This window comes from Argiope bruennichi, chromosome 6, assembly GCF_947563725.1.
Source record: "Argiope bruennichi chromosome 6, qqArgBrue1.1, whole genome shotgun sequence".
Taxonomy (NCBI): domain Eukaryota; kingdom Metazoa; phylum Arthropoda; class Arachnida; order Araneae; family Araneidae; genus Argiope; species Argiope bruennichi.
The window spans coordinates 63,687,611-63,714,784 of NC_079156.1; the positions used below are offsets into that span (position 1 = coordinate 63,687,611).

At 28.3% G+C, this 27,174-nt stretch overlaps 1 protein-coding gene across 1 annotated transcript in view; it reads left to right on the forward strand.

The window, feature by feature from the left end:
- The first annotated feature begins 14,103 nt into the window (after positions 1–14,103).
- LOC129971101 (probable serine/threonine-protein kinase kinX) overlaps positions 14,104–27,174 on the forward strand; it is a 31,843-nt gene continuing 18,772 nt past the window's right edge. The window contains exons 1-2 of the mRNA XM_056084580.1: positions 14,104–14,184; positions 26,573–26,813. Coding sequence (XP_055940555.1) covers positions 14,148–14,184; positions 26,573–26,813 — 278 coding nt within the window. The 5' untranslated portion in view covers positions 14,104–14,147. The remainder of the gene's footprint in view (positions 14,185–26,572; positions 26,814–27,174) is intronic.

Here is a 27,174-nt window from a genome sequence, read left to right on the forward strand (position 1 = left end):
AGATTCATGAAGAATAGTTAACCCTAATTGCAAAATGAAAGTTTTTCGTCTACATCAAGTTATAATAAGAGATTTTATATGAAAGATTAATCTAGTTAATATTTTAAATTTCCTAACAGTAAGGAATATTTTCGTCGTCGTCATACAGAAACTACATACAATTTAATATACAGTGCGATATTAAATAACAAATGAATTCTCTTTTCAGTGCCATTTTCAACCGAGAAATATTGTGAATAAATTAGAAAAATCAAAAAGACATGTTAAAAATTTTGTGATAAAAAATTCTAAGAAAATTGCATTAAGCATATCTCTATTTTTTCATAATTTGTACATTTGCTTTTAAAACTTTTTTAATTATGAGTAAAGTTAATTTGTTAAATTTAAAAATAATAACCCAGAACAGATTATATCAGAGTCACATAATTGTGAAGGCCCTGAATATATATATTTATATTACGTTTGCCCCTGAATATTTATATAGCCTTTTTCTTAAAAACACAGTTAAATCCACGAATTAAACTTTTCAGCAGATGTAGTTTCCTCTCAAAGTCAAATCAGAAATTCTTTTTTTAGAAATAGATCAATGCACACAAATTTGTTTTCACGGACTTACGTAAATGAATATGGCAATGTCAACAGAATCAAAGTGAAACTACGGTCTATACCTGTTGCAAATGAATTATGCCAGTTAAAAGCATCAGCTGAGTTTGTTCACGATATCGAAGGTATTAAGATATATGCTTGCCAATGGATGATCTATTTTAAAAGGTGGAAAAATTTGGAAATTTTTTTAAAAAGGAATTCCTATTAAAATGTCTTAGATTATGCCAACCTGATTGGCGAACTTTTTACCTTAACGAAGGTTGCCAAGCAACATTTAAGAACAGTTCACAAATTATTAATTATGATTTTAATTTACACTGTAACTGATTTTTAATTTTTAATGATTTAATTCTTGTTCTTTTGTATTTTATTAAAACGTAGGTGTTATATGCACACACAATTTCCTTAGTTGCTGTATAATTTCAAAGCTTTCGGAAAATAATGCTCAGTTTCTAGCCAAGCAATTAAAGTTGTACCAAAAATTTGCCAAAAATTACCGTCTTTGATAACCACGAGAAGCAAATACCTTTTAGGATTTGTTACTAAAAGAAGTCTGAATTCTGCCATTTGACAAAGATAAAAGAAAATCTTCATTGATATGTTTTAAAGGAAAATATGACATTGAAATTGATGTGATAAAATATATAGCAAATCAATAAAAACTGACAGTTATCAAGTGAATAAAACCTATTAAACCGAGTAAAAAAAAAAGTGACAAGAAACAAAACAAACAAAAAAAACCACGATTTATTAAAAAGATTTATGATATGCCAACGGAGACACTAAAAATATGAAATTGCTAAACTCTAGCATAAAATTAAGCCAAACGGTAAATGAAATAATACAACCATCAACCGAACTTCATTTTCCCAGCTTTCTCCGTATTTGAATTATTATATTCACGGGTAGTCATAATTTCCCAGATGATTTTTTTCTAATGTAAAGATTTATAAGAATTTCAAACCTGCAATTTATGGTGTTAGAATGCTTTCTCTTTATATTTCATATATAAATGAGTAAAAATCATTGGATATAAAATCTCAAAATGTGAATATGCCAAAATAAAAGTTTTTTTTTTTCATTAAAGGTGACTCAACATTTATTCTTAACATCGCAGATTATTGTTTTAACCTTATTTCATTCATCTTTATCAATTTTGTAAAAGTTACTTTTAATCATACAGCAGCGATAGCATACACACACAAATATTTTTATTTAATATCTTCGAATAAATAAAGTAATTCAATAAATAAAGTAATTAAAAACTATGGGAAATATAATTAAAATACTTTGAATAATTAATTACAATTTGTGAAAAACTGTGTGGAAATAAAATTTGCATGACTGAAAAAAAAATATTTTTTGAATTTTTAAATGGTGTGGTTGATAAATATGGCGCCAGAAATTTCATAAAATAAATCTAAATGTAATCGCGCCATTCTAATTCTATTATGTGGTTTTAATTATTTAGGATCTACATCTAAAATCTATTTCTAACTTTCAATGAATCGAAGATATCATAAAACACAGAATAACATTTATTGACGAACAAGAACACAAAGATACATCGTTCTACGTTACATCTCTAATTCGACATTACAAATTCTGAATCACTAATATATAAAAAAGAAACGTATCAAAGTTCAACAGAAACTGCGCGTGCGCCGGTTTCCTGATGACTACAGCTGGAATAGGAGAAAGGCGGAATATGGTGTAAAAATACTTTTATACAATACTATACTCTAAAGATATTGAGGAAAAATGCAAAAATTTTCATTATTTTTTATTTAAAAATTTAAAGGAAATTTTGAAAAATTCTTTATTAATATACTTTCATTTCCCAAGAAGTAACCACTTGCCAAATTTTGATAATTCTAGGTTCAGAGTCTTCCATGTAGAGCCTTTTGAAAAATTTTTACTACATGCATACCGCAGTTAATGTGCAGTATGCTTAGGAGCAGTAGTAATACAAGAAAGAGAACGATAATAGCATGAACATAGGATTTTTTTAGTTGAAAGATTTCTCAATCTTTTGTTGAAAAGTCATTATTTGTTTACATCTTATAAATTGTAGAAGAAAATATTTTTTTCAAGCAAATTTTTAAAATATTTACCTCACTGCATGAGTGTTGACTGCATTCACAACTATCAAAAATATCCCTTTCATCAGACTGTCATTTTCTTATATGAGATTTTGCTTTGACAGCTGGTCTGCCAAAATGTAATCGTTATGTAAAATTCATAGTTATTTTAGTGATGCTAGTATTTGCATTGTCTTTGCACCTGGCGAAAGACAGTAATTCCACCTACGTATATGTAGTTTAATTGTTGCAATAAACACAAAGTACAGTTATACACTGTCCCTCATTCTTTTCACTCTATTTTACTAGTTTAATATGAATAAATTAAATTCATAAGTAATTAAATAAGTACGAAATCTCCAAAAGTTTCAATTGTAACAATAGAATAAAATCAGAACCGAAAAAAAGTTTTGGTTTATTTTTTTAAAGAAAAAAAAGAGGACATTGTTGAATTGAGTGACAAAAATTTGAATTTTTAGATAGGCTTACTAGATATTAAATTGTCAAATCTACTATATATAAAATAGAAAGGACATTAATAAAGGAATTTTTATCTAGGTTGTAAATTGTAGTGACTCACGAAAGATATTTGGATATTTTAAAACTATTCCATATTGATTGATTGATGAACTGATGATTCCATTCGAAACATATATTTCAAAGGAATTGTTGGACATCATTCTGTTAATTTATCCTTTGGATCAGTTTTAAACCGAATTCTGTTAAGTTTAATTAATAAGACTTCATTGTTGTGGGATAATAAATCAGTTTTATACAGTTTTTTATTTTTTTCAAAAGCTTTGCACCAATTACATCAGTTATAATTTTTTTGCCAACAAAATTTCAGCAAAATACATAAGAATGCTTAGAATTTAATTTGTGTACGTTATAATTGTTGGATGTAACTTCTCCTAGTTTCACAAGCAATAGCCATGGGGGTCAGTCCATTTCAGGTCAGAAATTATTAATTGTTGCCACTGATGTGCGTTAAATAACTAACTGCATGCATGTTTTGCTTATGGCTATCTATAATAATTTTTGGATGTTCATTTTATTAAGATAGTGAAGGACTTGTTGGTATACATACAGAATGCTTCATATGTAAGTGAACCATAAACGGAGCTATCCCCGCCTTGCAAAAGCATCCGGTGAAACCTGAATTATCAGGCTACCAGGGCAATAAGCCAGGCATTAAGTTAAATACAAAATGGCTCCCATTGAAGTCCAACCCATACTTCCAATACACATGAAGGGATGCAATCCGATATTGGTATAAAAGCAACTCAACCCCACTCTATTATAATACAGAGCTGGGAAGTAAGAACCTGCTTACCTATACATCATCTTATCCAAATATCTTAAGTGCCTCCCCCGTGGGGATACATCAGTCATATGGTAGTGGGAAAAACTATCGCATGCATGTCCTCCCTGTGACAAATAAATAAATAATTTTTTTTTGTATTGAGCACAAATTCCCCCCCCCCCCTATCATTTGCTGTCAAACAAGTTGTCACCATTTATATTCTATGCAATTGTTTTGAATAAACCGGTTTAAAACAATATTTGAACACTGAAAAAAATTATAACAATTTCTAACGATCACCTTGGCGACCAATTGATTCATCTTGAATATTGCTTGCATTTCATTTCAATTAAACATATTATACATAACTAGACGTTCACGATGCTCTGAATAAGGCATAAAGCACCACTTGCTAAGTAATCTCAGTATAATAATACCAATAACACTTGTTCAATCCGGAGGTTAAGAGCCTCGAATTCAAATACTCCGTGACACATCCTTCAAATCGGCCAAAACTAAGTCATTTTTTGCTTTCTCTGATAAAACTCTGGTCGATGAAATTCTAATAGTCTTACATCTATCCTGTTTATTGTGTGCATAAACTTCCGTAATGGAGTCGAATCCCATCACACACAAGATAAATATTTAATGTCTCCCGCAACGTTCGTGATTATAAACTTATTTACAAAAATAATGATAACTATTGTTGCAAAATATTCTTAAAATATTTTTATTTATTAAATAAGGGGAAAAAAATGTACAGAAATAAACTGGCATCACTGATTTTTTTTTTTTTTTTTTACTGAATTGTAAAGTGTTGTAAAGATGTTTTAATAATATATTCCAAACTGATTTATTTTAATTACCATTTAAAATTTTTATAAAAATCTTGGAAAAACATTTAATAGTAAGCATCCACGACGCAAGAAGTAATTGATGCTAAATTAAATATATTTATATTCAACGGCCTTTCTTGTACAGCACTTTGAACAATTCTTCCATCATACATGTTCCACTGCGCAATTTACAAATAGTAATTATAAATATAAACATTATTTATAGATAATGATTATAAAACAAACTATAGAAATTACAATGTTTAGAAAATATGGCTGTGGTCTGCCGTAAAATGTCAAAATTATTTGATACAAACAAAATTATCGCCCAATTTGAGAAAAAAAAAATAAACAGTAAGGCTGGATTGCTTCTGGATGCAGTTGTAAAAATAAAGGCTGTAACAAAAGACATATTATGTTTAAAGGATGTTTGGAGTTTTTTTTAGCACGCAGATCCGCGTCTGAACATTGGTATAATGACTGATAATTGTCTTGTTAGTAGATCCACGATAATGACTCTCAAAGCATATAATTTGCTTAGCTTGGTCTTCTTGCCTAATGACTAAGAATACAATCGAAATAAATCATCATTTTGAAAGTGTAAGTTCATAAAAGTGTCAGAAAAGCAATTGTAAGCCCTAATTTCAAATTTCCTTTGTTTATCTATAATGATTATTTTATTTTATTTGAGTCCGAAACATTTATGTTCATTTTTATATGTAACTAAACGCCTTTGACGACCAGCCGTTACGGCAGTATTAATGCTCGCTAAAATTCTCAGTTAAATATTTTTTGTAACTTGATCTCTTAATAGTTTATTTTTTGCAAAAATATTTTTAAGCTTCAGATTTTGATAGTTATATAATTCACTCATACTATTATGTTGGTTTAAACAGTTCTGTTCATTGTATTACTTATATCTCTCTCTAATGTTCTGTCAGCGCCTATAAAATTTCTATTTTGAATTAAAGTGGAAATGTTAAACCACAATTAATATAAAAACAATTTTTTTTAAACTAAAACCAGCCATGTTTTTCTTTTTTTTTTTTTAATACAAGAATTGAAAGCATTGTCGTTTGGCATTGACGTTTTATGTGGACAGCAGAATAATTTTCGTTATTTATATAATATCTCAAAGAATTAATTATTCAACAAAAATTTCTCTGATTCATCGAAAAATTCCTTTCTTAGTTTTATTTTCGAAATATTTAAATGATGTAAATAAAAATATTTTATTTTATTTCAGTCAATAAATGTATTTACGAAAAAATTATGAAATTTAAATTTTACACAGTCATTTGGTCCTAAGGAATCATATTCTGCGAAATACTCTTGACACTTCCACTTCATAATAAATAAATAAACGTTTCTATCTTTTACGACCAAATCTGACCTATTTATGAAGTTTTTATATAACAATTTTAGAACAATCAACAAGTTCATAATCATAGACCAGTTACTGTCGAGAAATCCTTGGAGAATCTTCTTTGAGACGGTCGATGAAGTGGTCTAAAATCGCCAATTTTTATGGAAGAGTGATATTCAAATTTTATAAATTAGTCAGTTTTAGTGAATGATTTAGTTTATTGGAGTTCAATATTTATTAATTTAAAATATCGGTGTCTCAAGAATATTTTATTCAGTATGAATCAAAGGGTTCAGGACCTATCTAAAAATTTAAAATTCGTAATTCATCGGAGCATTTATTGACTTTACATAAATTATAATTATTTCGTTCATTTAGACCATTTTGTTAGCAGATGTATGCCCCAAATTAGCTGATGGGAGCTGATTAAAGTAATTATCTATATATATTAAACCATGTTTGCCTTAAATTAAACTGTTTTATTAAATTAATAATATAGATATTGCAAAAGATTACTTTCCCTCCATTTACTTTTTAGAAACTATTAGATTCAAATTTTTTTCACTTCATACAGACACGTGCTGAAAATTACTCTTTTATATATTTAATCTGCAATGATAGTTGAATTATTTTTTTTAATTTAAACTTCTATTAATATGATGGCAACACGTTGATAAAAGCTTATTTTTTCCCACTAACGTGCTCGGGCAGATTAAATTTCTTTTTTATTTTGAGCGAAATATATTGTTGAAAAGTATGGTTAAAATATTTCTTTAAAAGTTCGTTAAAAATCGAAACTTAATTTATAGGTTAAAGTGTTGGTATCATTAAAAAGATAATTTTTTGAGCTTTAAAATGATGCAAAAATCATTTTGTGCTGTGATATTTTCAGAAGTTATAGCTTTAGTATAAGTATATAGATAGATATAGATAACAAACTCATATTCTTTGGATTAGAGTTTATTTTTCGTAGCAAGTAAAACGATAAGTTTTTTGTAGCAAGCAAAAAGCGACGTACACGTTTAAAAAAATACTTTGGGAACTTGTTTTTTACGGCCCCGCGATATATTACCGAAAAATGCAAACCGTCGCCAACTTGGCGGTGGACAATTGGCAACTCAGTTTTGGTGATCTAAGAATAATTCGAAAATAGATAAAAACTGTTCTTTTCAGGATCATAAGAGTAGTACTTTTTGATTATTGCACTTCGCTAAGGGTGGTGCACAGAAGATGAGCGGTTACTACGCCTCCTTATTCCGCGAATAACCTGAATTGATCCTTTTGTAAACGAGATAGCCTTCTTTCAGCTTTCCTCTCACTTTTTTTTTTTTTTTTTTTGCGAAATAAACGCTTTTTTACGCGTGCGCGAAATCTCGGAGGATTTCAGAATCCAAAAGTGATCACGGGGAGGGCAGTAAAAATAAACAAGTACCATTGTTTCAAAATGTGACCCTTCTTTTCTAATAGTAAAGTACAAAAGTATGGTAAGCAATATATAGTATAAGCAATACATATTATATGTTGTTAAACTATATAATAGAAACAGTAAATAATAATTATATATATATATATATATATATATATAGTATAAAGTACACTATATTAAATATAGCATACTTGGAAAATTTAAAGTATATTTATTTAACATAGCATAGTAGAAATAAAGTATATTTAACATTTTGGTGAAAAGATCAAATACCAAATTTCATGTTTTTAGCACCAAAAGTTTTTGAGTAATCGTGATTACAAGACTAGAAGGGTAGACAAACAAATGTCTAAAATTTGGCAGAAATCCACAGTTTTTTGTATGAATATCATACACTGAAATTTATTGACTTACCTTTTTATTTTCTGTTATAGAATTCAGGTGGATAAGTAATTTATTTATTTGATCTAAAATTTTATACAGATTTTTAATTCGGGAGATGAAATCATATACCAAATTTCATATATCTAACCATGTTTTTGAATTACCGTGTTCATATACATAAGCAGACTTGCAATAGAAGAATTTTTTGTCCATTATTTAAAACAGATGCAATTAGGTGTAGAGACCACTTATCAAACATCGTTAGTTTAGTTTTGTTCGTAATCGAATTATTATATAAACAAATAAATAAGAAATGTTACGTATTTTAGCTATATTACTATACGTAAATTATTTTAAGCAGGCCTCTTACTTTTAAATTGAGGCTTCATGACGATAACGATATTAGAAGTGTACCCCCTTCTTGATGCTATTGCCCCTACAAGAGGCGTCTGACCCTGGATATTCTTCAGATTTAATTAGGGTTTGACGGTTTTTCAAACCCGGTTTTAAAACCGGTTTTCCGGAACGCCTGGATATTCTTCTTCTTCAATAAAAACAAATATTTTGAATTTTATTGGTTTTGACCGATTCGTCAAGCAGCTGAAGGTTTAAGGCGACGAGATGCCAATTTATTAAAAAGTGAAGGTATATTTGAATTTCTGTTAAATGAACTAAAAAATTTAAACACTGAAATAAATTTGAAATTATTGTTTGCTTTAGAAGAACGAATTCAAGAAAGTAGAATTAGCAGCTCTTTTGCTGTATTTGCAAAATCCACAAAACATTTCTAGTTCAACGAAGAAATCTAGTGTACTTTCTTTGGCTTCAAAAACCGATATTATCAAGTGATTTGGAAATATATTGTCTAGAATATTTCCGAATTCTTATGTGGAAATCAATTCTGATGAAGAGCAAATCGAAAAAAACTACTCATCAAAGTAATGCCTTTTCAAAAGAAGCCATAGAAAAATCAATTCATAAGTTTCTTCAAAACCCTGAAGGAAAACTTACAAATCCAAAAACACTGAAAGCTGAGTTTTCATTATTTGAGGCAACGAATAAAAGAAAAAAAACTTAGATTTGTTATTTGATGCCATGAAAACTATAAAATCAAGCTCAACAGCTAGTTGAATGAGTATTTTCAATTTCAGGCAATATTGTGTCCAAAATAAGAACAAGACTTAGCCACCGTTCAGTGGATATTTTATGTTTTTTAAAATCCCATTTTCTTAGGAGAAATTAAAATTAATGAAAATAATATAAATTTTATTTGAAGTTTTTGTTTGAGTTTTCGTTATTTTGTCTAAGTAATATGTATATGAATCCTTAATTTTTAAAATATTTTAACTTTGACTTTGATAATGATTTTGTTTTTTGTTACTTTATATAAATTAAATAAAATATTTTTCCCTATTCTATTTTTTTAACAAAAATTCGAAAATCGGCTAAAACCGGTTTTTTGGAAATATTGAGTTTGAAAACCGGTTTTTCAAAAAGTCGGTTTTTGTATAAACCCTAGATTTAACGACGAATCTTAGTTGAATCAGGATTCCTCCAGTTTTGACTTTACTATTAGCCTGCCTGTTCAGACAAGCACAGAGACTTATTTCTAAAAATGCTTTTCTTGCTCAAATACTGCAAATGTATTTGAAGATTCAAGAAGTTCTTAAACTGATTTTTTTTTTTTTTTTACCTTTTGACATTTCTATTGATAGGTGAAAGTGTTAATACAATTTCTCTACAAAGCAAAAAAAAAAAGAAAAAAAAAAGAGGTGTCTAAAATTTATAATAAATACATAATATGAATAATCAGGTTAGATGTAAAATATAAAAAAAAACAAGAAAAAAAACTAGAAGGTTTATTGTTTACAATATAATATAATTCATATAAAAAGTAAAAATTTATTATAATTTTGTTAAAGAATTTTTGTAGTATACTCTTTTTTCTTAAAGGACAGCATAAAATACGAGAAGAGATAAAGAAAATATTTGGCAAGTAAGATGAAAACATTTCCAGAAGCATCTAACGGCAGAAATCCAGTGCCAATTGTGTCACAATGCACTGTAGACATAAATTTGGCCAGATTCCTTTTCTGCTTAAAACATCTGTATAGAATGTACTGCTTTCACGCTTTTCGTATTTTTCTTTTCTAAAGCAAAAAAATATCTGTTTAGAAAAACGATGCAAAATTCAAGTTCAGTATATCAATTCAGTTTAAATCTTTGTTATAATGAAATAACAAAGAAACCGAAACTTAAGTACTTAATTTTACATTTTATTCGCTTTTTTTTGTTTGAAATGCAGGCAAGCAGTTTCGTGTGACACTTGAAAGAAACGTTTATTCTTTCTTTTGGAAGCATTATGGAATCGTTCCAAAAAAGTGGGGAGTAAATCAATATGTTTTCATTACTAACGGTTCTATTTTAATCAGAAAAAGAAAACTGTAAGCTACACCAGCTTTGAAGCAATCGTTACAGTATTTTGTATATTTTTTTTTCTTTTAATTTAAATGCGTTAACGTCAAATAAGAACTAAAATAACTTAGTTGTAATTATTAATGTGCATGTAAAATGTGTCAGGGAGTTGATTTAAAATAAAATTAGGTCAATGCATTTATATTTGTCAAACATAATTCGCATCTTGAAAGACTGAATTGTTTATGCAATATTCTAGTATTTACATAATTTTCTCAAAAACAGAGAAAAAGATTTCTTCCTACTCGGATATAACTGAATATTTTTGCATAATTCTAATATCAACATAAACTTTTCTTTTTGAATAAATCTGCTGGTTAAAAAGAAAGCTATTTTTTATTTTTTTTATTTCCTCTTTTAAGAAGTTATGCACAGACAAAATATTCGACCTCCGATTTTTGTTGAATTTTATCATTCAAGATCTATCTCTAAGGGCCCTAAGTAACCATTTTCCGACTTATGTCAGTTTTACTTTCTCGTATACGTTGTATAGAGAAAGTATAGTAACCGTCAAAAAATTCGAACTCGTGATTTTGACGAAATTCTGCATTTTAGATCTCCTTGAATTAGATAAACATATTTTTGGAAAATGTCCGCCTGTCTGTGACAAAGATAACTCAAAAAAGGTATGAGACAAACGTATGAAATTTTATATAAGGCCTTTACACCAACTAGTACGGCCTTTATATCAAATTTTCACCAAAATCCGCTCAGAAGCAGTCTGTCTGGCTGTCCGAGTTCTGTTGCTATAGTTCTATTGCTATAAGCCTAATTAAATTGTAGAATTGTTGTGTGTTACAAATTTTGGACTCAATACTCTAACGGCAAGAGGTGCAAAGAGGTTCAAGTTTTTTTCACCGAACTGCGAAGCTCAACACAAAACTCTTCGCAGTAAATAATACACGAAAGAAATCGAGGCCCGGGAGGGGGTACTCCACTTGGTTTTATTATTTATTTAAATGGTTTCATTTACTCAACTAATAAATATATGAGCCGGCGTCCTGGCATACCCTTATACCCTGGCCATGGGGTAGCGCGTCTTCCCCGTGATCTGGGCGTCCTGGGTTCGAGTCCCGGTTCGGGCATGGTTGTTCTTCGTCTGTTCTATCTGTGAGATGTGTGAATGTGCCCCCCTGTAAAAAGGGGCTGTGCAAGCGAATGTGATGCGTGAGTAGCTAAGACGTACTCTTGGCTCTAGTCGGCTCTACTTAAAAACAAGAGACGCACCCTCGGCTTAAAATCGCTGACTTCGTCAGCGAGCTTGTCTATGTCAAGTGCTATTAGAAACAACAACAACAACATAAATATATGAATTTTGAATCGTAGGCAGATGAACCGAGGACAATATTCATTTCTTCTAAATTCCACTTCATGTTAGCGTGGCACTCATTTAAATTGTGACACATCATACTAACTGATTTTTTCAAGCTATTTTAATTGAAAAAAAAGAGAGCCCGATAGTTGTTTCAACTTGAATTGTTTATTTAGAATATGGCTAAAAATGCTTTAATCTCTAATTGCGCAAGATCATCGAATCTCAATTGTTTCGCTGTCTAAACATTATTAAATAAAAAATTGCGAAATCAGGAACGACTGCAGCGCGCAAGCGGTTAACGACCATAATTCGTTGAAAGATTTTGTTCGTTATCAGAATCGTTCACAAACGGATCACCGTTTCAAAATAGATATTTTTTTAAAATTTGATCAATAAATTCCTGAGCCCAAAAATAAGTAATATAATTTATCACTACGAATATTTGTTTACAATAACAAATTTATCACAACGAATATTTATTTATGATAACAAATATATTACAACAAACATTTGTATACAACAGCAATGCATATATTTTATTAGGTTTGTATGGTCATATAAACTATTTTTATTTAATTTTACTTGCTTTATCTTTATAAAGATAGAAACATTAATAATCGACTTTTTTCACTCATTTCTTTATTTGCTAACGTTTGGAAATTGCACATGGGCGATTTTTCAACGATCATACACTGTTTTAATATTTTTAGAAAAAAAATCAGTCAACTGACAATTTCAATTACATTTTGAGTTAAATGACTGTTAACACCAAATTGTAACAAATTGTTAAAAAAATTGATATGAAGATTTCATAATATTTTTATTATTTAAATAAAAAATAAATAATAAAAGAATAACAATAAAAATATATTTCCGCTTGGACTAATAAAAGTGTGCTTTTTAAAAACCGTCTTTTTTAATATTTTTCAACTAACAGTTTTTTTTTTCAAACCAATATTCAGAAAAAACCGTTTAAAAAAAATCAGAATATATTAATAAGCATACATCAATCAAAAAACTTTTCCCTGTTTTTATCAAAATATTGATATGCTTAACCATATTCTTCGAATGGGTATTATTACAGGAAAATTCATATTCACTATTACGAAATTAAGAATATTGGTATTAAATTCTTTATGGAATATGTACTTTTTTAAGCATCTCAGCCATATATAGATTACTTAAACAATATAAATAAATATATTTTTAAAAGCACACAAAAAAATGCACGAAATAGGGGGAAAGAGATACTCTCACTTTAATTTCATATTGCAAATTTTGAAATCAACATATTCTTCTCTATAAATTTACAAAGTAAAATTCGAATTTGCGAAAAATTCTCGAATATATTTATTCAAAAGTTTTAATCTTTTAATAATTTTCTGAACAAGTTTGGAATGTTTTCTGTGTTTATTCTTTGGGAAATTACTTTTTTATATTTGAATAAAAACATTTTAATATGTTTTTTACATCTTTAAATTCCAATTTTTTTTAATTCCGAATTTTGGTAAATTTTTTTACGGAAAATTTCATCTATCAAAATCGATTGATTGTTTAAATTTGGTTTGTTTATTGTTAAATTGTTTAAATTTGGTGCAATAATTTCTCAATATGTTTTGTAGTTCCTGGTCTACAGAATAAGCAATCTATTCATTTAAAAATATTTAATAGTTATTTTAAAGTTTCAGAATACGAAAAAGTAGAAATTTCATATTATTTATTGTTTGAAACCATATTTAAAGTTTGGGTAGAAATGCAGCTTATTTCTTAATTGAGAAACTAATATATTTTCCTAAATTATCTGAAAGATTTGGAATTCTTTATAAACTTGTAAATTAGGAAGTTTTTGCTTTATATCTGTTTTTATATAAAAAAAATTCTTATAATTTTCAAAATATTATCGCCATTTAGCTGATACATTCTTCTTTCCTGGGAGTGTTTTCTTTTTTTATATAAAAACTCAATAATAGAATACTTTTTTATAAAATTGTCATCATCAAATAGCTAAAAATACAAATAACTACGTTTCCATCAATAATCAGAAATGTTTTGATAAAATTATTATAATGTTTTTAGCCTATATTGATAAAAATGGCCCGTGTTAAGCTTCAAATCAATCTTATTTGCAGAAATTCGGTTAGTTTATTTTTTTCGATGGAAAAATATAGTCAAGAAATCAAAACAGCACGTTATAACAATAGATTTTTGCGAAAAATGGATAAATATTCCTGGAATTGTTTGTTTACGGATCTAAGATTTTTGCGCAGGTCAGAAAAATTAACATCGTTACTAAAACAGTCACCATCCATCCTTTTTAGCTATGTTTTCGACTTGAAGATTTCCATAAAGAACATTATGGTTCAACTACTGAATTCCATCACATTCATCATCTGTAAGTACAGTTTAATTAAAAATATCATTAACCTATAATCATTTGGTGTTGACAAGAAGCAATAACATAAATAACTGCGACTTGCATGTTATCTAATTAAATTTATTCTGTGACATCTGCATTGTCATCATTTTCAAACATTTGAATGAATTTTGGACAATTTAGTAACTAATCAAAGGTATTATTATTGATTATAGATTTGACTTGAAAAGTTATAATCAACAGTAATATATAGATTATAGTTTTGACTTTAAATGAAAAAATCTTAAATACAAAAAAGATTGTAATCATTCAAGAATCCAATTTCAAAATTTTGATGAATTTTCAAGTTTTATTACTTCTCTGAATCCTAAAAATAAAGGAAGTCACAAAATCAATTCTTTATAATTTATTAATCTTGATGTAAATGATTTAAATTCAACTTCCTCAAAATTATTTTTCCCCTTACTCTTGTTTGGAAAGATTTGTATAGCTTGTTATTAAAAAAAAAAAACGTTCATTAATAGATGTTTCTGTCAAAGAGAGAAAAAAAATCGTCTGCTATGCTAATGACATATAACTCTATTTAATGCGCTCATCCAGAATTCTGTATTCTTGTTCGTGTTGTATTTAAATGTTAGAGTTTATAAATCAACTAGAAATAAATAGTTGTGTTTCTGTAATGTAGTTAATTTTATAAGCAACTTCACTTAGATATAAATAATTTGTTAAAGCAATGTTTAATCATACTTTGTGATTTTTTATGAATAAATGATAACAAGAAAAATGAGCTTTATATCAATTATTTCCATCTGCTTTTAAGACTTTTGTTTTAACGTACATGTACATGTTCTTAGATTTCAATATAATGCAAAAAATAAAACAAAATTTTTAATTTTAATTGGCGCCATTGGTTTTTTTATTATTATTTACCATGTATTTAATCTTTTTCTGCTTTTTCGTATCAAATAAAGAAACTTGATTCTCAACATTCCCAACTTCCAGATTTTTGGCAAGTTTACACGTTTTAGGCTTCTCTGAATCCGAATCATTTTTCGAATTTTGTGCATTTGTCGGGCCGTATAGAATATGATAATTCCAAAACCCATTTAATAATTTGTGTTATCTAAAAAAAGAATTTTAAAGAAATTGCGGCAAAATAATTACAAGAATTTGTTTTAATCATGATAAAAAAAATTACAAAATATATTTTTAAAAAAAGCAAGAAATATATTAAAAGCAAGAGTAAAAAATGTTTTTACATATGTATTAAAATTTTTCAAAAAAATTGAAGATTAATATTTTAGTACATATTTTTTAAAATTTAAAGGCAAAAAAAATATTTTTTATATCGTCAGCTCACATATAACAACAGAAAATATACGACGAAATCAAAAGAGAATTTTGAAAATGATTTCAGTTTAAAAAATTTCTATTCTAAATTATATTCTAAAAATTCTTCTTCCTATTTTAAAATGTATTCTAAATTTCTATTTCAGAAATTTTAAAATTGATCCTCTATTTAAAAAAAGTTCTATTTATTATTAATATAAATAAATTATACATAAAGTTTGATATATTACGCTGTGAAGAATTTTAAGTAAAATAGCGTAAGGCATGGAAAACAATACAAGAAAATTCAATCAAAATGATAGCAATTCCCTAATCATTTATTAATAGTTAAAAATATATTATAAAACATTTAAATTTCAATTTATTGAGAATTACTTATAACAGTTCTTTTCTCTTTTACAATTAAGTTATGAACTTCAGATTTCTGCTAAAGATATTTTTTTCTACTTTTTAATCTTAATAAAACAATTTTTTATATACCTTACCTGTCTTAATTCACCAAGATGCAAATTTCTTTTCGAAGGTAAGAAAAAAAAGAGTTGTATTGAAAGAGAGAAAGAGAATTTCAAATTAAACACATTGTATGTGCAAAAGAAGGTCAAAGTTTAATGAAATTAATTTTCGCAGTTTACTTTTAATCGCTTAATCTAATAAAAGACACTATTTGTTGCATTTTTTAGAACTATAAAAAATCATAATTAACCGCAGTTAATCATTTAGCGATGCGGAAGATAAGATTAGTGGCTAAAAAATCTAAGAAAAGAATCATTGATATTTGACGAATTTGTTTCCTTATGCTATTTTATGTAATTGTTTTTAAAAAATCCGGTATAAATTGTTCAGTAGAATCCTAACAAATCATAGAGAGGACTGTTTACGACAAGAGAACGATATGCAATTTTATGATTAAGTATTGAATTAAGTAATATGAGAGAAAATTGTAAGAGTGCGAATTTAGTGATCATGTGTATTGTAGTCTATGATATGAGTGAAACTTATGATGATAAACCTAATGTTGAACCTCATAATGAATAGAATGGTTTCCGGATTATTTAAACGGAGCTTTTATGATTACATGTGTTTTAGTCAGCAATTCCACAAATCTACTTCTCATGATGTTGAATCTAATGACTCTTGCTTATGAAAGTGACACTTTTGAGATGACATATGTGTGTAAGTTTATGATTACATAAATCGCATTCGCGTGATGAATAGCGCGAACAATCGATAATATAATCCACAAATGATGTGTCGAACACAGTGATATCACGTGGACTACTGTCTTAATATGGATGCAGATTAATATTGTTATAGTGCACCAAGAGGCATTGTTATGTTAACATTAGGAGTGTGGTATATTAACGTCTCGATAAAGTGATTTGCGCGGTCACAGTCAACCACATACAAGTGATCACAAAAGCCCCTCTTCAACTACCTTTGATGTTAACAAACCATTGTCATTTAGAGCAATGATCACAACTTATAATGATTTAATAAAACTAATGAGAATAGTTTCCCCAAAACTTTCTCGCATACTCTCTAATAAAGATGTTATCCCAGTGAACGACTTACATGGCAATGGCGTACAATAGCAAAGAAATATTAACCTTTCAACGAAATATTATAGAGGTGAATCTATCTTGCGATTCTTGGCAAATGTATTGGCGATTAATCTCTGAAATGCGATCAAAAATATCCTAAAATCGAATATATGTTTCAGATGCGTGCTTCCAAATCGATAATGAAACAAAATTTTTGGCATAAAATTACACATAAAATCACAAAAACGGTACTGAATTTCATATATTTAAGTTATTGCGTTTTCGAAAGTACTGACCGACAAATGGTAACCCTTTGTGAATTTTTGCTCAAAATTTGGTATGCGTCTATACTATAGATGTTAAATCTGTGTACCGAATTTTATCTATCTAGCTCTTGTAGTAATCGCGCTGCTCAAAATTTGATAAAATCTGCAAATTTTGTTTCAAGCCTATATAGAAGTTTTTGAGTTATCTTTGTAGCAGATAGACAAAAGGACATTTCCCAAAAAAAAAAATGTATTTTCCGAACTGAGGGAGACCGAAAACGTAAAATTCGTTAAAATTACTAGTTCGAATTTTTTGATGATCACTATATATTTCTATAACTCGTATACGAGAAAGTAAAAAAACTGCAAGTTTAAATCACTAAAAATATAACATTGTTACGATTTGTCTGGTATATGGTAACATACAATCGGACGAAGCTAGCTCCGAAACATATTTGTGCTCCGGTATATAGCAATTTAAGGTCACATCATAATTAAAAGCGGCAAAATGAGTCTATAAACATTCGGCATTTACATTTATTTTTGACAGAACGTGAAATAGGTGATATTAACCTTTTATCTCTATCATTTCGATTAGATTAGCTTAAAACAAAAGCGCATCTCCAGACGCTGCATAAAGGCTTGTGTATTACGTCAAATGACGTATTTTAACAAGCAAAATGCCTATCAAACAGCTGAATAGAATAATAAAAAAAAAATAGTAATCGGAATATTGATTAGTAAGCTCTAATCTGAAATGCGAAAGGTTGCTTTTCGTTTCGAGAACAACCGATTGTACTTTTCTGGGAAAAAAAAAAAAAAAAGAGAAGAAATGCAAGATATCATCTGAAAAGTCTCGATCGTCTGCTCCTAAAGTTATGCGCACAAAGGTGGCGAACTTGGGAAATGCAGTCACGGCCAGATTGATTTTTAAGGGGAAATCTAAAGTCAGATATATTTTTTAAAACGTATACGTTCCTCATCACTTAAGAGAAGAAAAGTTCAGCAGTAAAATTAATACACCGTACTAAAATGTTAGATATAAAATGTAAAGTTAATGCTACACTTTCTAACTATAAAACGCGAATAAAGTTTTAAAAAATCTAATTCCATAAACTATAATCAAAATAAATTAATAATAATTAAAATAATACCAATCCAGTTTATGCAATATTCTGATTAATCCGTATGGTCAATTATTGGAGTTCGACAATAGTTTAAAAGTGCAGTTAGTTAAATAGATGAGGTCAGGCACTCAAAATTGTAAATCTGAACCAAATTTTAGATTTAATTAAAAAAATTAATAAGTTTCAGTAATCATTCTCGATTTCTTTTGATATATGGTTAAGCGAAACACAAAATTTATTATATTACAGAAAGTTCTTAAACATTTTTGAAATGATTCGATAAAAAACAAGATAAAGAAAAACTAAAAAAGCAAATGCTTTGAAATAAAAATTTCTGGCAACAGTTTATTATTTGAAATTAAAAATATTATCAGAAATAGCGTCGATATGATAAACTATCATTATCACAGCAAAAGAAACAACTGTTTTAAATTAACCCTGAACGATAAACTAAGAGCTTTCTGTTTAGCAATGTCTGCAAACCAGGAAAAAATAATTGAAGAAATCGGTTAAGGCCGGGCTCTTTCTTACTTCCCGGTATCTTTGAAACTTTAAGATGGTGGGGTTAGGGTTTAGGTGGCCATTGATAACATACATAGAGATCTTGAGCATTCATCTTAATATAAATAAAAGCAATTATGACTATGTAGGTGTGTTCCACATACCCTCTTAAACAATAGGGGCGCATTCCCTCAAATTTTGAGCAAATATTATGCAAGAAAAGCAAAAGAGCATTTTCACCTTTTCAAAGCAAAAGGACATTAAATATTTACTTAATTAGAAATTATCCATATATTACTTTTTTTTTCTCACTTTGAACCACTCTATCATTATTTATTTAATTTTAATTTTAATACTTTTATTAGTTTTAAAGCAGTGATTTAACGATGTTTAAGAGCAAGAGTAAGTGAATCGCTCGAATTCAAAAGAAGACATCACGAATAATCATTTTTTTATTGAAGAACAAGAACGCATACAAAGAGTTATTGCTAGGACACGTTAGCAGAATTCTAAAAGAAAAATTTCAAAACAGAGGATTAGAAATTTGTATAAGGAATAACTATTGTTATGGTTTATTTTTATGCTTCTGATTAATAAAAAAAATAAATATTGAATTAATTTTCTCAAAATATTCTTTAAAACCTTTCTACAGTGAAAAAAAATTTGCAGTTGCAGTACTAATATAACAAATATTAATAACATGAAAACGATTGCTTATTGGTAGTCTTTAAAACTTCTTTAAAAACCTCTAATTCAATTAGAATTCAACTGATATTCTAATTTAAATTTTAAAAAACGTTTCAAACTAAAGGAGGATTTGGTAAATTATAATATTTTATGTAAAATCATAATATTTTATGTTTTTATATTAAAAAATTATAGACGAAAAGATTTTAATCTCAAAAAATGCCGGGTATGACATTAAAAATTCCCTAATACTAGTATGAAATAAAAAGTTTCGAAATCGTTACAATGGTTGTAAAAGGAGGTACCCTGTCGCGGGTTTTTCCCATAGAGAGTATACAGCGAAGTATTATTTTTCAGATTTGTTTCAAAAATAGAAGATAGAGGAGGGAGGGGGACGATTTTTGACAACATATTTAAGAGATATAAGCTTTCACGTGAAACAAAATTGGTGAAATCGGATCAGTGGTTAAAACTGAAGACTGATTCTTTGCCTTTTTACGGTAAACATAAAAACTAATTTTAATAAAATTTTATATAGGGAAAAATAAGTATATGGTTAGGAAATGGTAATTGGTTTAAATCAACATATTTACAGCCCATTTTTATGGTCTCTTTTAGTGCACATATACTTTGTAAAAAGACGTATTTTTCACATCCTACACGCGCTTACGATTAAAAGGAAACATGATAGCATTTATTGAGTTATCTGCGGGAGCTGGTCGATAACAATGAAAACACGAAAAAGGCCTATCTTCTAAAATGCGCTGATTGGATATCAGATAGATGACCTTGTGATATGGCATTGCGTGACTGGATGTTATGTCTTTCAGCCTGGGCTGCAAAGGAAAACCTACCACTGCTGTTGAACAAAAGCACGATTGTTTCATCTGTTTTTCCTAAGTTTCCATTATCTCTATTTCAGAAAAATTTCAAATCTCATTTACGTTCTGTGCTTTAAACTGATAAATAAATCTCGGAATAATGGAATTATTTAGGCCTATTACATTTTCAAATAACTTTAGATGTAATTTCATTTTTTGATGTAGAAAAATTAAACAAGAATTAAAAATAAAATTGTAGCTATCAATAAGACATTTATCGAAAAACTTTTCATTCCATTTAAATGCATAAAAGTCCTTTAAATATTAAGAAAATAAACAGCTAAAATTAAAAATGTGCAGCTAAATTTCGTTTATCTTTCCTTGTTGTTACACTCATCACATTTATATCCTCTAGAAAATGTCCTCTTCTAGACGGTCCTGTTAACAATATCTCACTGATAAGCTAACAAAAATTGCAGGTCAAAATATCATGAACACATGCAAATTGCTTAAAAAATCCTCTTTATTTACAATACACTTTAATTGTAAATCTCTACTTATAAGAAAGACGAATGTGTGTGTGTGTGTGCAGGACAAATAGTTTGGTCTAAAGCTACCAAATTTGGCCCAGATATACTTGGGAATGTGTACCTTGGAGCGATTTTGTTGAAGTCTTTATTAGAATTTTAATTAAAGGATATACTATATTTTGATATTTTTATGCGATAACTTTCGAAAATATTCCTGTAAAAAATATTTTTATACCGTTCAAGAAATTATCTTTCCAATGATACAAATTTTAATTGCTGTAAAATTCTTTAGTCTAAATTTAATTAACTTTTGAACATATTTTTTAAGTATATTTCACAACAATATTTTTATCGTCAAAATTGAAACTGAAATTGATTTAATCGAGATTGAAATCGAAATTAGATCGAAACGAGAAATTTTGTTAAGTTTAAAAAGGGAGAAAGTGACGTAAAATCGCAGCTTTACTTCTTTTTTTTTTTTTTTTTTCGGTTTCGTATATTTTATCATTAAATGTTACAAATAAATTAGGAATGCGATAAAATGACATAAATTGGAAAGATATATGAACGATGGTTTATAGAAATTTTCAAATGTGGAATAATTTCAGAACAAGAATTTCAGAAACCTTTCAGAAATAAATAGAACATATTCTGTACAAGTTATGATACAGAAGATTTAATAGGGATGTTATATTCAAGTGTTCTTGAATTATGGGCCATTGATCTAAATAGAATTTTAAAAAAAACTTTTAGATGCCAAAATTAATAAAAAATATTTTTCTGTGAGATTCTTACATCAAGAAACAATAATTTCATTATAATAGGCCAAATAAATGCTTTAAATGAAATTTCCTTTTAGCTACTTCCACTTGAATTGGTTAGATTTTAATTGTTTTTATTTAACTTGAATTGCTCCATGTTTGTGAAGATAAAATTTTGTAATGGATTGTTCACTCTCTTTTTGGAATTGTAGTTTTAAAAATTCTTAATCTTTTCTATTCTATATGCTTCATAATCTTAAAATTTTATTATCAGTTAATCAGACTTAAGCGTTAAATTTGGAACCGGAGGGTTTCATGTTCGTGACCCGATTCCACAGAAGAGCCGTCGTGTAAGCGGGTCTGGTGTACGTTAAATCCGTCCGGGCCAAACGTCCTCCCGTTGGTTGGTGCGGTGTGGAGAAGTGGGTGCCAGCTCAGGTGTCGTCTTCGTCATCTGACCGCGGTTCAACATTACGAGGTCCGTCCCAAATAGCCTTAGTGTTGTTTTTAAACGGGACGTTAATATAACTAAACTAAACTTAATCGTTAAATTTCTTTCAAATATTAGTGGCGCCTCTTCGTTTTCGAATTAAAAAAATATTTCAAGATCAAAAAATAAAATAATGCTCTAATAAAAATATGTTGTAAATATTTTCTTTATTAAATTTATACTTTCTGAAAATAGAATAATCAATATTTCTTTTAAAAAGATTGGAGAAAATTTTATGTATTTTTACTTTTATAAAAAACTTCTATTGGAAGATCTCCTGGTTTCAAAATATTTTTTCTGTGCAACTGCATCATTTAATGTCGGTGTTTGTATCATTTCCAAAAATGGGAAATGTGAGAACAAAAATGTGTCATCTGCATACTTGATTCAACAATCGAACCCGTGATGTGACGAAAATTTTACGACAACAAAAATCAGACACGAAATTTATCAAATTACGCCCTTTCATCATCTTTTTATTGTTTGTCAGTGCATATTTTGTCTCAGTAATTGTTTTGGAATAATCTTTTTTAGAATCAATAAATGCTTACGGATGAAAATTGCAATGTAATAGTCATAATTTCTTCTTCTTTTTTTATTGTTTTGTAGTGATAGTGGTGGATTTCTATCTGGGTAGAGTAAGCAGCTGTTTAGGGCTGCTGGATAGATGGGAGATGTGGGATACAGCCAAGTAGATTAAAAATGTTCTTGACTAACTAATTACTTTAAAAAAATTCATTCATAAAAATAATGTGGTATGAATGAATCAAGATCATTATGATCCATGCAATGGAAGCAAGAGGACATAAGTTTTCGGAAACATTTCTTTAATGATCACATTTCACACAAACACGAAACGGAAAGACAAAACATTAACGCGCGCACAGAAGACTTGTATGTACAATTCAAGGAGAACCCGCTTCATCCAGAAGCTATCTCCTGTAGTGGCGGTAGTTTGGTGTAAATTGGACATGGCTTTGATGAATGTCTTGGACTTTCATCTTCCTTTAGTGCTTCATGACAGTATAGCACATCATCTCCTTATAATAACAATCGCAATGCAGTGTGGGATGTGTACCTAAACAAGCAACGCCATCTATTATCCAAAAAAAAAAAAGAAGATAGAGTAATGCAACTGCTACAGTAATAAGCTTTTAAGATAATATACGTATACACAACTATAGTGGAATAGACTGCTATTTGATTCAATACAATTACTTAGTTATTACAGTATTTATAAAAGCCAAATATCTTTTTAATATAAATAACAGCGAAATTGGATACCTATTGGTCGTAGTAAATAAATAAATATATTTTCATAGCCGGCGCCCTAGCATAGGGGTAGCGTGTCTTCCCCGTGGTTTGGATGTCCTCGGTTCGAGTCTCGGTGCGGGCAGGGTTGTTCCTCTTCTGTGCTCTATCTGTAAATGTTCCCTTCTGGAAAAGAAAAGAAAAAAAAAAAAAAAAAAAAAAAAACCCTGCTCCTTTTTTTCTTTTTTTTTTCTTTGGCTGTTTTTAGTTTCTTGTATTCAAGATTATGGGGGGGAAATTGAATAGCTATTCCTTTGATAGCTATTTAAATTCTATTTTTTAAAATTTTATTTATGAGCTTTTACTGGTGTAACGCCACTTTTGGCACACATCTAATCATCATCAGAATACTGAAAAAACAAGAGACGCTCACTTGGCTTAAATCGCTGACAGATAACTGTCAGCTGGCTTGTAAAGTGCTATAAGTCACAACAACATATTTTCATAGTATAATATAATCAGCAGGAGTAGTCTCCTAAAAACTTTTTCACATATTCTAAAAAACTTGTCATGCCAGAAAATTTAAATGACATTTGGCGTACAATAGTTACGAAATATTAATTTTTGGCGTGAATTTAACATTTTTGCTTAATATATCGTCTCATCCTTGGCGAGCTATTTGGCGATTAATGGCTGGCATGTATTAATTGTATTGAAAAATCGAATTTGTGTTTCAGACGAGTTTTTCTCAGCCGATTGAAATCAAAATTTAACACAAAACTCCACTTGTAGTTATAAATTACCATACTAAATTTGATATAGTTAAGTCACTGCATTTTTGAATTGTGGCGTTTACTTATTTCTAAAAGTACAGACCGATAGACAGTCAACCTGTAGTTGAATATAGCTAAAAAATTGAGAGATGCCTACACATAGATATTGAATTTGTGTACTGAATTTTATCTATTTAGCTCTCTTCGTTTTGTAATTATCGTGTTACGTTATCTTCGAACAGCCGGACTTCCTCTGAACAGATTTTACACAAAATTTGATAAAAATCTGAAAATTTAGTGTAAAACTCATATACCAAATTTCAACCGTCTAGCTCAAATAGATTTTGAGTTATTTTTTTCACTGACAAATAGATGGGTGGATATTTTCCAAAAATGTATTTTTCGCACTAAGGGAGATTCATCACGTGGAGATTCGTCAAAATCGAATTCTATTTCAAATTTTTTGACGATTACTATGCTTTTGCTATATTATGTATACAATAAAGTAAAAAAAAGCGATCTAAAATGAATAATTTACATGTTTTTTTAAATAAAAAATATATTGAAATATGAAATTAAATTGGGCAGTTTTTTAAAATAGGGATTTAATAATATGGACTTTCTAGAATTGGAAAATGATCAAATCCGTCAATGAGTATAAATAAAGAATTATTAAGAGAACACAAAGTTCGAAGAATCATCCACCAACTTTTTAATTAAATTTATATGATAAATTCAGAACATCAAAAGAAAATTCTTGATAAGATTTCAATTAGGTTTTGAATAAAAAATTTACCATGTCACTGAGTGAAAAGAAACACTTATTAAGCTAATCTCGGTCGTAAAAATTTGAGAATTTTAGATAATTATTAATTAAACTAAGCGATAGCAAATAATTATTTTTCAAATGCGCACTTTATGAGTCCGCGGTTGCTAGGTGGTACTCGGCTTCGGCACCGAAGGGTTTCTATACCGAATATAATTTTTTATGTTATTTAGAATATTTTTTCTCTTGTAAATATACGAATACATCAAACGATTAAAAGTACTACAAGTCTACAATTAGAATGGATACCCTATACATTTGTATTTATAAAATGTGTTTAAAAAATGTTGTATTTATCGTATATACATAGAATTTGTCTGTTTCAATAGACCTTATAAGTATCACACGCCATTGGATTTTTGTGAATTTGCTGAATAATTTAATTTATTGATACGAATAATATAAAATATAATTTTTTATGCTATTTAGAGCATTTTTCCTTCTTGTAAATATATATCTTAATCTAAAACTCCCAGTTCATGATTAAAATGGACATCCTATACATTTGTATTTATAAAATTTGTTTAAATAATGTTGTATTTATCGTATGTACATAGAATTTGTCTGCTTCAATAGATTTTAGAAGCATCGAGCGCCACTGGATTTTTGAGAATTTTCGAATAATTTAATTTATTGATATCACTAGCATAAAATATAATTTTTTACACTATTTAGAACATTTTTCCTCTTGTAAATATACGCCTATATCTAACGGTTAAAAACACTACCAGGTCACCTTTAGAATGGACAGCCTATTCATATGTGTTTGTAAAATTTGTTTGAATAAAATTGATTGTGTTTATCATATGTACATAGAATTTCACTGCATCAATTGATCTTAGAATCATCGCACGCCACTGGATTTTTCAAAATTTTCTGAATAATTTAATTTTTGTAATTTATTGATACGAATCGGATAAAATATAATTTTTTATACTATTTAGAACATTTTTCCTCTTGTGAATAAACGGCTATATCTGACGATTAAAAAACTATCAGTTTACGATCAGAATCGATACCCTATACATTTGTATTTATAAAGTTTATTTAAATAATATTGTGCTTATCATATTTACATAGAATTTGTCTATAAATTTGCACTTTTAACTAACATAAATGTATTTTAATATACATTTGTATTTATAAAATTTATTTAAATAATATTGTATTTATCATATGAACACAGAATGTGTCAATACATTTGGACTTTTAACATAAATGTATTTTAATATACATTTGTATTTATAAAGTTTATTTAAATAATATTGTGTTTATCTTATGAACATAGAATGTGCCTATATATTTGCACTTTTAATTAACATAAATGTATTTTCCTATACATTTGTATTTATAAAGCTTATTTAAATAATATTGTGTTTATCATATGTACATAGAATTTTCTGTTTTAATAAATCTTAAAAGTATAGCATGCTACTGGATTTGGGAGAATTTCCTGACTAATTTTATAAATATATTCCACAGGTCTTGCACCACTTATTCTCTGCATTTCAAATGCTGCTGAGAGGAGACACGAGATAGATGTTGCTCATGGAGATGAAGATATTTTTAGAAACACACCTCCACCTCTACCACCACCGTCTTCGCCCTCCAAAATCGATATCTATGTCCATGATTGGATAAGAAAAGTTCTTGAAGCGAATGAAACAGAATCACCCGCTGATGTTCAGAAAGATGGAAATTATCCTCCTATAACAAAAGATTTGTAAGACAATTTTTTTTTCGTGTTCTGTTCAGGTTTATTTGACCTAAAACGTTTAAGAAAAATTGAAAAATGAATTATTTATTTTATAGATATTTCGTCATGGTGATATGTTATTTCTCTGAAAAGGATTTTCTTTCATTTATATATTTATTATAACTTTTTTTTTCTTTCAAATTCTATTAATGTATGGTTCAAGTTCAGTATGAGCTATTATTTTTTTTCTCTTACTCTTGCTTAAAATTTTATACTGTATATTTCTATTTCAACTAGAAAGAAGTAATTTAACAATTAGACTCAAATCTGTTTATTATTTTTTTTAAATATCAGTCACAGCGAAGATTTTTTTTTTTTTTTTTGAAGT